Genomic DNA, 14,027 nt, shown 5'->3' with positions numbered 1-14,027 from the left:
CAAATTTGATTTGAAGTCTGAGCCGAATGTAACTTTCAGCTGAGCATCCAGCTCAGCTGTATGTAACTGAGCTGGATGCTGAATGTTACTCTGAGCCGGACGTAACTGATCTGGATGCTATGCAGGAAGTTTTAACTCTGAGCTGGATGCTCTACTGGATGTAACATCAAGCATCCAGACCCAGCTCAGTGTTACAGATCCTACTGCCAAAATCCATCTTACTCCATTTTCTCCCACTGCCAGCCTTCCTCTCATAATATTTGGTGGTGAGTGGAAGGGGAACCATCTGGCTGATTGTTATACTTGTACCTGTAGCCTGGTTCATCAAACTATGCCAGAGCTGGACCCATAAAACCATATTAAAATTACAGGATGTTTTAGAATATGACGACACTAATTGTTTTCTGTTGTAGTAGGGGTATACATCATCATCAATCAGTTTTCCCGAGAAATTTTACAATCTCACAAACCAGGCTGTGACATGGAACAAAATGGCCTTATTATCCGCCGACCGTATACGGAACGTTAAATTCCACACTCAAATTCCATGGGACATCTTTCTGTGAACGCAGATTTATAAAGTGTTATTTCTATACACTGCCGCAGCTATTGTTGTGGCAGTGAAAGTAAATAATTTAGAGGGAAAGGGTATTTGTTTTAGAAAGGGGATTTTCCAATACTCTACTCGGATTATAAACGTAATATTTGTGTCTAATTTGCACTGTTTTCTTTGATTTGGAGCCAAGAACGAGCACTACTGCTACTGGACGATGGTAAACTAACGTCAGTTAGCTACGTTCGCTTGTTAGCTAGCTAGTACAGTAGCTAAGCATAGCTAGCTACACATATCACCAGTGTACTTTGAAATTATTGTACCTGTTTAGCTAGCTAGGTTAGCTAATTGGTTATAAACTGAACGCGCACTAGACTATTTTGTGTTGTGTTTATACAGCGAACACCGACTGGCTGTCTTATCTTGTCTGCCTTCTGCGGACAGCTAACTTCGCTAGCTAGCATTGCGCCCGAACAACAGGCCTCATTTCTCGCAGTAACGTTAGTTAGCTATATATCATGTTAGTACTAGCCAGTGCCCTCTGTTAGCTAAATAACAGTTGTCAATCAAAATGTGTAGTTTGTCTTGTTATCGAGTAGTTATTTGGTTTTTACTAGCTAGCTACATACACCTAGCAAATAATGCTAGCGTTAGCTAGTCCAAACCATTATTAAATGCTATTGTTGCTTACGCTTCACTGACCAGGTTAATATTAACGTACAGGTTTAGCCATGGCATGATAAAGCTAGTTGGTTACAAACTCAGAAGTTTCCCTGGATAGCTAGATCGTGCCGGAAGACTGTACAGGTGTAACTATATAGCCAGATAAAGTTACTGTAACTAACGTTAGCTACAACGATGTTGCCTTTGGCTAGCTACCTACTAGTTATCAATATTAACAGTTGTGCAACTGACAGTGAGCTATGGAGCTAGCTAACAATAGACAGAGAATAGATATGTGACGACGTATTGCAAGCCAGGCATTCAAAGATTGTTGTTAGCTATCAGCTAAGTGACTATCATTTTGCCCAAACATAACGTTATTATCCCTATGATCATGTAGCTTCCTCTTTGCTTCCAACTGTCCGACGTTTCATTTCTTTATTTGTTGAACTGGATTAGTGTTACTGTTTCAGAACGTTGTTATGCAGCAACCTACCTTTACTGCACATATGCTAGTTCCCTCCATAGCACCCACACCACTTTGAGAGGTTAGGCTACCTCTTTCTAGTGAGTTATCTGCATCTGTTGCCATGGTTACAGAGAGCCAACCCTGTCTCTGATAAAATTATGAATAATTGAGCCTTGACTAAAGGAGTAACACATTATCTTGAACAGTTGGTTATTAAATGATTAAGCCCACCACTTATGTTACCATCTCATGTTTGTCATTCATGCAAAGTGCATGCAGTGTTTCTGCCTTCAAGATAAGTCATATTCTTATTAGATACATTTGTCTCTAGTAACCAAGGATATTATCATATACACATGTCTATGGTTGTATTCTAAGACTTAGTAGAATCTAAATGAACATATTTGCATACATAAACACAGTAATGAAACAAGATCAGGTTAGGCCTACGTCATCTTGAAATCATAATTCTGTGCTCTTGTCTCCTTTTAAGTCATGGTTGTTATTTTTCTTTGTAATTTCTCTACCTTCAATGTATTATTCAATTATACTTGAAGGATGTCCTTTTCCATGCCGGAAATCAGCCCTGCCATGCACATGGTAAACAGAAGCCGAGGGCAGCTGGGTTTAGGTTTCAAGCTGAAGGAAAGCCCAATCCAGTCAGCCATATTCCCCCCAGGCATCGCTGCACTGCGGTGGACAGGCACACTTACTGACACTGTATTAAAGTTACAGAACCAGTGAAGGTCAGACCTCAAGCCCAGCTGCTAGGTCCTGATCAATGGGAGGCTGGAGTCAATATAACACTGACTACGCTAATCTCTTACAATATGTCATTCATTAGCACCTGTCTAGAGAGCAGCTTTGTGTGGCAGGGGAATTATTCCAATCATTTTGCTGTGTAGTGTAGTCTATAATGGAAACAGTTTCAAAATAATGCATATATTGATGAGCTAATTGATTTTTCCAACATTTTATCTTACACTTCAGTCTGCACTATGTGACTTATACAAATGTATGCTCCTTTCTTACAATGTTTTTTGTTGTGTGTGTGTTTGCAGGTCTCTTGGCAGGGTGCTCTCCTGATTGCTACTTGAAGGGGGTCTTCCAATATTGTCTGCCACTCTGAAGAGAAGACCCCACCTTGTCTTGTGTTGGATTGTGGCCTCTCTCTTTATCACCTTATGGAGGAGTAGCTCCTGACAGTTTCATTACACACAATAAAACAAAACGTGACACAGCAACTGATAAGAGAGCAACAACAAGCAAAGAGACAATGTCCTCCAACAGAAGCCAGAACCCTCATGGGCTCAAACAGATTGGCCTAGACCAGATCTGGGACGACCTGCGAGCAGGAATACAGCAGGTGTACACCAGACAGAGCATGGCCAAAGCACGATACATGGAACTCTACACGTATCCTTCCCCATAGATGCACTGCAAGGCTTCTCTGACTAATATGATTCCTAATGTACTTCCCGGTGTGTTTATTAAGGGGCATAGCTAACGGATGGTTTCTATGCCTGGTTAGTCAAACAAAATGGCAAAGCTGGAAAAAAATGCATTTTATGTTTTTTGGTTTATGGTTTTTGGCACAGGTTTGCATCAGTTTGAAGCATAATTGGGGAAAATCCATTTGTCAGTATTTTCAGTTTCTACATTTATGTTGTTGCCTTAACCCACCACCCAGACATGTTTATAACTACTGTACCAGTGTGCACCAGTCTAATCAGGCCCGTGGGGCAGGGCCCCCACCATCCAAACCCTCCAAAAAGGCCCCCACCCCAGGAGGGGCCCAGTTTGTGGGCCTGGAGCTCTACAAGAGACTCAAGGAATTCCTCAAGAACTACCTGACCAACCTGCTCAAGGTAATGCTCTTTCCTGTACCTTTTTAAATGGACTGAGGTTAAGGAAGTGACTGAATTAATTGAATACTGGTTAATTCTCCATAAGCCCTTTCAAAAGAGGTTAAAGGAAGCATATGAAATATCCTACCAAGTTTGCTTGCTTATCTTTAACTAAATATCAGTTTCTTCTTCTCTTCCCTCTCTTTTCCCTTTATCTGCAGGATGGAGAAGACCTGATGGATGAGAGTGTATTAAAGTTCTACACACAGCAGTGGGAAGACTACAGATTCTCCAGCAAAGTGCTGAATGGTATCTGTGCCTACCTCAACCGGCACTGGGTCCGCCGCGAGTGTGATGAGGGGCGCAAAGGGATCTATGAAATCTACTCCGTAAGACGATAGACAATAATTTTCTTAACCCACATCTCATCTTAGATGGTATTCTCAACTGTATGCATCGCCCCATCCTCTCCTCTCCTTTCAGCTCGCTTTGGTGACATGGAGGGAATGCCTTTTCAGACCTTTGAATAAACAAGTGAGTATCCCCTCAGATCAGCTGTGGAAAAGTTATTCCCAGTCTTAGTTGATTAGTGAGTAGATTGTGATAATGTACATTTTGTTGAAGGCATTTACCCTACATTTCTTTCCCCCCGCAACTAAGGTCACAAATGCTGTATTGAAGCTCATCGAGAAGGAACGAAACGGAGAGACCATCAACACCAGGCTTATCAGTGGAGTCGTCCAATCCTACGGTAGGTCCTGACATATTTTAGTTGTGTGTTGGTCAACCAATATGAAACTATTGTGATTTCATGGCTCTGACAGTGGAGTTGTGTGTCTTTTAGTTGAGTTGGGCCTCAATGAGGATGATGCCTTTGCCAAAGGCCCCACATTGTCGGTCTACAAAGAGTACTTTGAGACTCAGTTCTTGGCGGACACCGAACGCTTCTACACACGAGAGAGCACAGAGTTCTTGCAACAAAACCCTGTTACTGAGTACATGAAGAAGGTAGGTTATCAAACCTGTGCATCGAGTGAAATAGTAGCTGTATCTGTGGCCTTTGTTTAGTGTAAAAATGTTAACCGAATCCTTTTTTCTCTCCATCTCTCTCCGTCTCCCTCTGCTCTCTTTATCTCCTTCTCTGTCTCTCAGGCGGAGGCACGTCTTTTGGAGGAGCAGCGGAGGGTGCAGGTGTACCTCCATGAGAGCACGCAGGACGAGCTGGCCCGCAAGTGTGAGCAGGTGCTCATCGAGAAGCACCTGGAGATTTTCCATACAGAGTTCCAGAATCTTCTGGACGCTGACAAAAATGAAGGTACAGAGGAGAGTCCAGATGGCAATTGCCAGACGTGCCTTTTTGCTTTGTGTACTTTCCATACATTTGTACACAGTGTACAAAACATTAGGAACACCTGGTCATTCCATGAAAGACTGACCAGATGAAAGCTATGGTCCCTTACTGATGTCTCTTGTTAAATCCACTTCAATCGGTGTAGATGAAGGGGGAAAAACGCATTAAAGAAGGATTTTTAAGCCTTGACAATTGAGACATGGATTGTGTATGTTTGCCATTCAGTTAGTGAATGGGCAAGACAAAATATTTCAGTGTCTATGAACGGGGTATGGTAGTAGGTGCCAGGCCCACCAGTTTGAGTGTGTCAAGAACTGCAACGTTGCTGGGTTTCTCACACTGAACAGTTTCTGGTGTGTATCAAGAATGGTCCACCAACCAAAGGACATCCAGTCAACAACTTGACACAACTGTGGGAAGCATTGCAGTCAACATGGGCCAGCATTCCTATGGAACGCTTTCGACACCTTGTAGAGTCCATGCCATGACGAATTGAGGCTTTCCTGAGAGCAAAACTCAATATTAGGAAGGTGTTTCTAATGCTTTGTACACTATGTATGTACTTCTATATGTACATTTACTGTATATGTACTTTCCATGTGAGCTTTGGCTGTGTAAATGTATGTTTGTGGTTATCACCATTTATTCTCATATATATATATATATATATATATCTCTGTGCAGACCTTGGGCGGATGTACAATTTGGTGTCCCGGATCACTGATGGATTGGGAGAGCTGAAGAAACTCCTGGAGACGCACATATACAACCAGGGCCTTGCTGCTATAGAGAAGTGTGGAGAAGCGGCTCTCAATGTAAGAACTACAGTGGCTAAAATAGTGACATTTACGCATACTTTTTACCCAAAGGTTCACATCTTTATTGGATTCATCTGAGACACTCTCTCCAGTTCACTTGGGTTATCCTTGACTTTATTGTTTTCATTTACTTCACCACAGGATCCCAAAATGTATGTCCAGACCATCTTAGACGTCCACAAAAAGTATAATGCTTTAGTAATGTCAGCGTTCAACAACGACGCTGGTTTTGTTGCTGCTCTGGACAAGGTATGGTCAAATGTTACTATATTTTGTGGTGTAAGAGGTTTTCATATGGTGTCACGCACACTGTTGCTGTTAAGTTTGAACTGTTTTTTCCAGGCCTGTGGACGCTTCATAAACAACAATGCTGTGACCAAGATGGTGCAGTCGTCCAGCAAATCCCCAGAGCTGCTGGCTAGATACTGTGACTCTCTGTTGAAGAAGAGGTGTGTCACTCAGTCTCTCCTCTGATGCATTCACCCAATACATAACTCCAGACCCACAGTTTGATATTCAAGTCTACGCACGCCTGAGGGCAGTAGCCTGCACTCCAGTATTGCTATTGACTTTTGCTCTGAAACGGTTCACATTGACATTGATTTTAAATGAAATTCTTTATTTCGCACAGCTCAAAGAACCCAGAGGAGGCAGAGCTGGAAGACACACTAAACCAAGTGGTAAGTTGGGGGACTGCTTTTTCTCAAGTGTTCAGCTGTCACACTGGCCATGTCTGAATACACATACTAGCGTACTACATACTTAAACTGCATATTATGCACTCATTGTCGCATACTATTCAGCACATACTGTTTAGTAAAAAAGTATGCAGTATGCCACGGCCGCCATACTGTAGCGGCTGAGTAGGTGAGGCGGGGCCGAGTGCGGGTGGATTTTTGAAAATTCAACAGACATGAGGTGCGCTCGGTTAGCTTAAACGTTTGCCACATTGCAGGATGGTTGGTACTGAACGACACGTTTCCCAAAACGTTCTTGAACGGACTTTGAGGTACGTTTGGCGAGGTGTGGCTTGAAGCAATGAGTGACGTATTTAATGGGCAGTAGCCAGGCTGACAGCGTTCCACAACCCAACTCCTCCCGATTTGTCAACTGGTCGGCCTGACAATAGCTAAATTCCAATTTGATTAATTTCTCTAAACGCTGAGTAGAGTAGGAATGAAGTTAGAGGCCTACTCAGGCTGGTTAAAGGCAGACTATCACATTCAATCTTTACTGTAGCCCATATAGTCCATCTATCCTATTTATACTTAACAAAAATATAAATGCAACATGCAACAATTCCAAAGATTTTACTGTTACAGTTCATATCAGTCAATTTAAATAAATTGGGACCTAATCTACGGTTTTTGCATGACTGCTAATTAGAGGTCGACCAATTAATCGGAATGGCCGATTAATTATGGACGATTTCAAGTTTTCATAACAATCAGTAATGGGCATTTTTGGACACCGATCATGGCCGATTACATTGCACTCCACGAGGAGACTGCATGGCAGGCTGACTACCTGTTATGTGAGTGCAGCAAGGAGCCAAGGTCAGGTGCAAGCTAGCATTAAACGTATCTTATAAAAAACAATCCATCTTAACATAATCACTAGTTTAACTACACGTGGTTGATGATATTACTAGTTTATCTAGGTTGTCCTGCGTTGTATATAATCGATGCGGTGCCTGTTAATTTATCATGAATCATAGCCTACTTCGCCAAATGGGTGATTTAACAAGCTTATTCGTGAAAAAAGCACTGTCGTTGCACCAATGTGTACCTAACTATATACACCAACGCCTTTCTTAAAATCAATACACAAGTATATATTTTTAAACCTGCATATTTACTTAATATTGCCTGCTAACATTAATTTATTTTAACTAGGGAAATTGTGCCACTTCTCTTGCGTTCTGTGCAACAGAGTCAGGGTATATGCAGCAGTTTGGGCCGCCTGGCTCGTTGCGAACTGTGTGAAGACTATTTCTTCCTAACATAGACAGCCAACTCCGCCAAACGGGGGATGATTTAACAAAAGCGCATTTGTGAAAAAAGCACAATCGTTGCACGAATGTACCTATGCCTTTCTTAAAATCAATACACAGAAGTATATATTTTTAAACCTGCATATTTAGTTAAAATAAATTCAGGTTAGCAGGCAATATTAAACTAGGGAAATTGTGTCACTTCTCTTGCATTCATTGCACGCAGAGTCAGGGTATATGCAACAGTTTGAGCCGCCTGGCTCGTTGCAAACTAATTTGCCAGAATTTTACGTAATTATGACATAACATTGAAGGTTGTGCAATGTAACAGCAATATTTAGACTTATGGATGCCACCCATTAGATAAAATACGGAACGGTTCCGTATTTCACTGAAAGAATAAACGTTTTGTTTTCGAAATGGTCGTTTCCGGATTTGACCATATTAATGACCTATGGCTCGTATTTCTGTGTGTTGTTATATTATAATTAAGTCTATGATTTGATAGAGCAGTCTGACTGAGCGGTGGTAGGCAGCAGCAGGCTTGTAAGCATTCTTTCAAACAGCACTTTACTGCGTTTGCCAGGGGCTCTTCGCAATGCTTCAAGCATTGCGCTGTTTATGACTTCAAGCCTATCAACTCCTGAGATTAGGCTGGCAATACTAAAGTACCTATTAGAACATCCAATAGTTAAAGGTATATGAAATACAAATGGTATAGAGAGAAATAGTCCTATAATAACTACAACCTAAAACGTCTTACCTGGGAATAATGAAGACTCATTTTAAAAGGAACCACCAGCTTCCATATGTTCTCATGTTCTGATCATGGAACTTAAACATTAGCTTTTTTACATGGCACATATTGTACTTTTACATTCTTCTCCAGCACTTTGTTTTTGCATTATTTAAAACAAATGGAACATGTTTCATTATTTATTTGAGACTAAATTGATTTTATTGATGTATTATATTAAGATAAAATAAAAGTGTTCATTGTTCATTCAGTATTGTTGTAATTGTCATTATTACAAATATATATATAAAATATCGGCCGATTAATCGGCAGCAGCCTTTTTTTGTTTGATCATCCAATAATCGGTATCGGCATTGAAAAATCATAATCGGTAGACCTCTACTGGGAATACAGTTATGTATCTGTTGTTCACAGATACTTAAAAAAGACTGAGCCTCACAAAGGAGCCTTAGGATCTCGTCACGGTATTTTTGTGCTTTCAAATTGCCAATCGATAAAACGCAATTGTGTTCATTGTCCGTAGCTTATGCCTGCCCATACCATAACCCCACTACCACGGGGCACTCTGTTCAAAATGTTGACATTAGCAAACTGCTCACCCACACGACGCCATACACATGGTCTGTGGTTGTGAGGCTGGTTGGACGTACTGCCAAATTCTCTAAAACGATGTTGGAGGCGGCTTATGGTAGAGAAATTAACATTAAATTCTCTGGCAACTTTCTTTGGTGGACATTCCTGCAGTCAGCATGCCAATTGTACGCTCTCTCAAAACTTGAGACATCTGTGGCATTGTGTTGTGACAAAAATGCACATTTGAGTGTCTTTTTATTGTCCCCAAACATAAGGTGCCCCTGTGTAGTGATCAATAATCAGCTTGTTGATATGCCACACCTGTCAGGTGGATGATTATTTTGGAAAAGGAGAAATTATCACTAACAGGGAAGTAAACACATTTGTGCACAACATTTGAGAGAAGTAAGCTTTTTGTGCATATGAAACATTTCTGGGATCTTTTATTTCAGCTCATGAAAACATGGAATCAGCACTATACATGTTGCGTTTAAATGTTTGTTCAGTGTAAAAAGGACTGAAGACAAAAAACGATAATTTGGTTCCATTTCAGCATATTTATCATTGAAACCTAAAGTGATGTAACATATATAAATGAAATTGAATAGCCTATTACACGCACAAACCTTTCGGGTGTTCAAATCAAAATGCTATTGCACAAAAAAACATGGACAGTCCGGAACCGCTGGACAGCAACATAATAAACTAAAGCACTGGAAAATTGTGCATCGAATTCCACTAGACGAAGAGACGAAATAAGTATAACATCCTGGCATTTTTATACTTGATTTTTGAAAAGTCACATACTATAACACATGGTTTTTTCGCATGCTGAGAATGCGTCATGCGCGATTGCGTTATTTCCCACTATTTGTTGATTTCGGTAGCACCTCTCAATATCTAATTGATCAGCTTTGGTCAAAAGCCGAAATTAGTATGACATCAGTGCTTTTAAAGTATACTTTATTTTTTAAACGTTGCATACTATTAAACTTAATTTTTTTCGCATATTCAAACAGCCTACTATTTAGGACGCAAGGATTGGTATGCCTACATGGCTACTGGCACTTCATATTGTTATCTGGAGTCAACAGGATGGAAACTGGGGCTTCCACAACTGCCTGCCCTCCATTGCAGACCCAATCTCCTCCCCCTCTTTCAGCCTGATGTTGTATTTTAGTTGGTTTACAGTATGTGACGTGATCTCTATTCACAACCCTATATCTAACTGTTATGTGTTCTCTTCCCTAGATGGTGGTCTTTAAGTACATAGAGGACAAAGATGTGTTCCAGAAGTTCTACGCCAAGATGCTGGCTAAGCGGTTAGTCCATCAGAACAGCGCCAGTGACGATGCTGAAGCCAGTATGATCTCCAAACTGAAGGTAGTACACAACTAAAATCTTGTTCACCTCATGACAATGCCTTTAATTGCCTTGAAACACATTTGATCAGTTTGCAGTTTTTATTGTGATATTGCCATTGCATTTTGATTGGTTTGTTGAATTACAAACCGTAAGAGATTCTCTGGTTGCTCAGTGTTTGGACTGTGTTTTACCTGGGATCACCCCTGTTTTAATGGTTTGTCCTGCCCTCTTTCCCAACAGCAAGCGTGCGGCTTCGAGTACACCTCTAAACTCCAGCGCATGTTCCAGGACATCGGCGTCAGCAAAGACCTAAATGAACAATTCAAAAAGCACCTCACAAACTCTGAGCCTTTGGACTGTGAGTATAATGTGACTAATGAGCAAAATGAGAGTTTCCCAATTCTGGGATTCATTATGACAGAAAGGAGTTTATTGGAAACTCGGCTACCGAGATTAATCTACAGCCCTGTGTTATCCTAACCAAACTGTAAAACAAAGAATCACTTTGAAACCAAGAACTATGGTAAGAAGATTGCTAATCTGTTTGTGTGTCTATATTCCAGTGGACTTCAGCATCCAGGTCCTCAGTTCTGGTTCCTGGCCCTTCCAGCAGTCCTGTACATTCGCTTTGCCCTCTGAGGTAAGACACACTAACGATCTCCTCCACAGTGACCCAATTAACTGACATTGATCCCTGTTTACTCACCGTTCTCTCTTTTCTTCTCCTGCCCTCATTCAGCTGGAGAGGAGTTACCAAAGGTTCACAGCCTTCTACGCCAGCAGACACAGCGGGCGCAAGCTGACCTGGCTCTACCACCTGTCCAAAGGAGAGCTGGTCACCAACTGCTTTAAGAACAGATACACTCTCCAGGCGAGTACAGCTGTTGTCTCTCTGGTCAAATAAAATGCAATAATGTCCTTTCAGACTCTCACAAGTTAGGAATATTCATTAATCAACCAACACTGTTGAACAAACATACTGGAGCCTACTGCTGTGTGCTCACTGTCAACAAGCAAAAATTCCACAAATCAACCATATGCATGGAGCTGAGTTGCCGTTGTATCCTGTACTGTAAGATGGTTTTGATACATTCCCTGTTGCTCCTCCTGTCCTCCCAGGCTTCTACCTTCCAGATGGCCATCTTACTACAATACAACACTGAGGACGTCTACACAGTGCAGCAGCTCACTGACAGCACACAGATCAAGATAGTGAGTACTGACAACTCTAAGGGATCCAGTATACCATCGAGGACCACTTTGGAAATAAGCATTTTAATGAATACTTTCAAGTGATATCCTCTGGGTCCACATTGTACATTTGTTTTATTTGTCTGTTACTCAAAATAAATGTAATTCAAAAGTTACTGTCAGACAGACCATTCTCTTTGATGGATGGTTTTTCAAAAGAAGATGTTATGCTGTGATGTGAAGATATAAGCTGAAAGCAACAGCCCACTAATTTGCTTCATACATTTTGATGAAGGTTTGTTTTTTTCCCCAACAGGACATTTTGGTGCAAGTGTTGCAAATCTTGTTGAAGTCCAAATTGCTGGTAAGTTTCGTGCCTCTTATTAGCAGACAGACAGAAACAACTCCAGTTGATAGGGAATCACCATTCAGCACTGTAGAGTGACCTAAGCCATGTTCTTTTGTCCAGGTCCTGGAGGATGAGAATGCAAATGTGGATGAAGTGGAGTTCAAACCAGACACCTTAATAAAACTCTTCCTGGGATACAAAAAGTGAGTGATGACACACACCATGGCTGATTCCAACTGTCACCTTATTCCCTATATAGTGCACTACGTAGGGAATCCCAATTGGGATGCAGCCCAGGTTATCAGTGTAGATCACAACTGTACAAATGGTATAAAAAAGATATTCATAATCCCTATAATGTTACTGTACTGTAATCGATTCCATGAACTGTTGCTGATAGCCGGTTTTGATTTTAATCTTGACAGCAAGAAACTTCGGGTGAACATTAACGTGCCAATGAAGACAGAGCAGAAGCAGGAGCAGGAAACCACTCACAAGAACATAGAGGAGGACAGGAAACTGCTAATACAGGTACACTGTCCATCAGTCCATCATCATGCTCTTCTGTTCACTGAAATTGACACACTCTCAAGCACTCATTAACATTCACAAAAATCGCTGTTTATCATCCATCGTCCACAAATGACTCTAGTCTAGAATATTGTTGTTTAAGGCTGTTCTGTTGTATTCCTCCACCCTACTGTAGGCAGCCATCGTGAGAATCATGAAGATGCGTAAAGTGCTGAAACATCAGCAGCTCCTGGCAGAGGTTCTGAACCAGCTGTCATCCAGGTTTAAACCAAGAGTCCCCGTCATCAAGGTAAATTATGCATTAAATTAGGGAACATTAGATGGCAATTTACCTTCCGACTCCAGAGGATTTCATGGAACCACATACTGTAAATGCAACACTTGCCATGGTAGGAACGGTCTTGTTTGTCTTTCAGAGATGTAACAAATCTATACTGTGTTTTTACATTACGGTTGTTTCCTGTAGGTTTATGGAAACCACTTTCTGTATGCAACATCTGCCATGTTAGTAATAGTAATAATGGTCATGTGTGTATGTATCCTTCAGAAATGCATCGACATCCTGATAGAGAAGGAGTACCTGGAGCGTGTCGATGGAGAGAAAGACACGTACAGCTACTTGGCTTAAAACCTTTTCATTGTTCTCCACCCTTCCTCCTTTCTTTTTTAAAGTTGTTTCTTGATTAATAAACATCATTCTTTTTGACATTTGGCCAATGTTGTCAGGAATGCGAGCACAGAAGGAGAAAAATAAAAACCATAAAGAAGAAAGAAAAGTCTTCTGAATCATCAAGGTGGTTGCTAAAGCTGGACTTCCCTTTAAACTCGGAGATTATGGGATAGCTGCTCGCCCAGTGTTTGTTTGAAGATCCCATCTGAACTGCTCAGGTTCGACAGATACATTTTGATATGTAAATATGGACAGAGACCTTTACCCCTTTATCTTAACATTACAAAAAAAACAATCAAAACCCTTCACACCGAGGGTTGCATGCTACTGCCTATCTGCATTTAAGGAGCAAAAAGAAGTAATAGGGGAGAAGCTATTGAGACACTGCTGCGTTACGTGGCAGGAGCAAATTAAGAACGTGTTTTAAAAAAGATGAGCAATTTTCGCTGCACTTCCAGAGAGCGATCTGTGTGTTTGAAAAAGGCCCTTAGAAGTGTAATCTGCATTGTTACCTGCTACCAGAAAACCATTTGTATAGTGTGGTTCACTTTTTTTTTTTAATGTGGTAAATAAAAGTTAAAGGTTTCTGTATGCCCTCTGATGGTCTTTATTCCTTCAAAACCGATGTAAAAGTTTGAATGATATGTTAGACATTAATGGATATATACTGTGCACTGAATTTATGCTCTGTGCTCAGGCTGTCACTTTGGGGGCCAGGGCCATCATGTAATTGGGGGTGCAGGAAAGAAAAATGTCACCTGGATATTTTAAGTCAGTGCTGGTTACTTGACATTACAATCCCGAAATGACATACTTAGCTGTTCATCACTAGTCATTTGTAAACTGTTAAACTCAAATAAAGCTTGTCAACAGGATAAATTGGGATTTTGTGGGTAT

At 41.0% G+C, this 14,027-nt stretch overlaps 1 protein-coding gene across 1 annotated transcript; it reads left to right on the top strand.

Annotated features, from left to right (window-relative positions):
• Positions 1-551: 551 nt before the first annotated feature.
• LOC112226890 (cullin-1) lies at positions 552-13,721 on the top strand. Its single transcript, XM_024391541.2, has 22 exons — positions 552-773; positions 2,747-3,101; positions 3,376-3,553; positions 3,754-3,921; positions 4,016-4,066; positions 4,193-4,283; positions 4,377-4,540; positions 4,685-4,847; positions 5,568-5,698; positions 5,843-5,950; positions 6,044-6,150; positions 6,333-6,381; positions 10,276-10,407; positions 10,630-10,747; positions 10,953-11,029; positions 11,129-11,260; positions 11,509-11,601; positions 11,897-11,944; positions 12,050-12,132; positions 12,355-12,460; positions 12,636-12,749; positions 13,008-13,721. Exons 2-22 carry the CDS (start codon positions 2,962-2,964, stop codon positions 13,086-13,088), a joined length of 2,334 nt encoding a protein of 777 aa, XP_024247309.1. The 5' UTR covers positions 552-773; positions 2,747-2,961; the 3' UTR covers positions 13,089-13,721.
• The last annotated feature ends 306 nt before the right edge of the window (positions 13,722-14,027 follow it).

This window comes from Oncorhynchus tshawytscha, linkage group LG28 (genome assembly GCF_018296145.1).
Source record: "Oncorhynchus tshawytscha isolate Ot180627B linkage group LG28, Otsh_v2.0, whole genome shotgun sequence".
Classification (NCBI taxonomy): Eukaryota; Metazoa; Chordata; class Actinopteri; order Salmoniformes; family Salmonidae; genus Oncorhynchus; species Oncorhynchus tshawytscha.
Note: the sequence above shows the minus strand (reverse complement) of the source record. Positions and strands in the feature narration are given on the sequence as shown.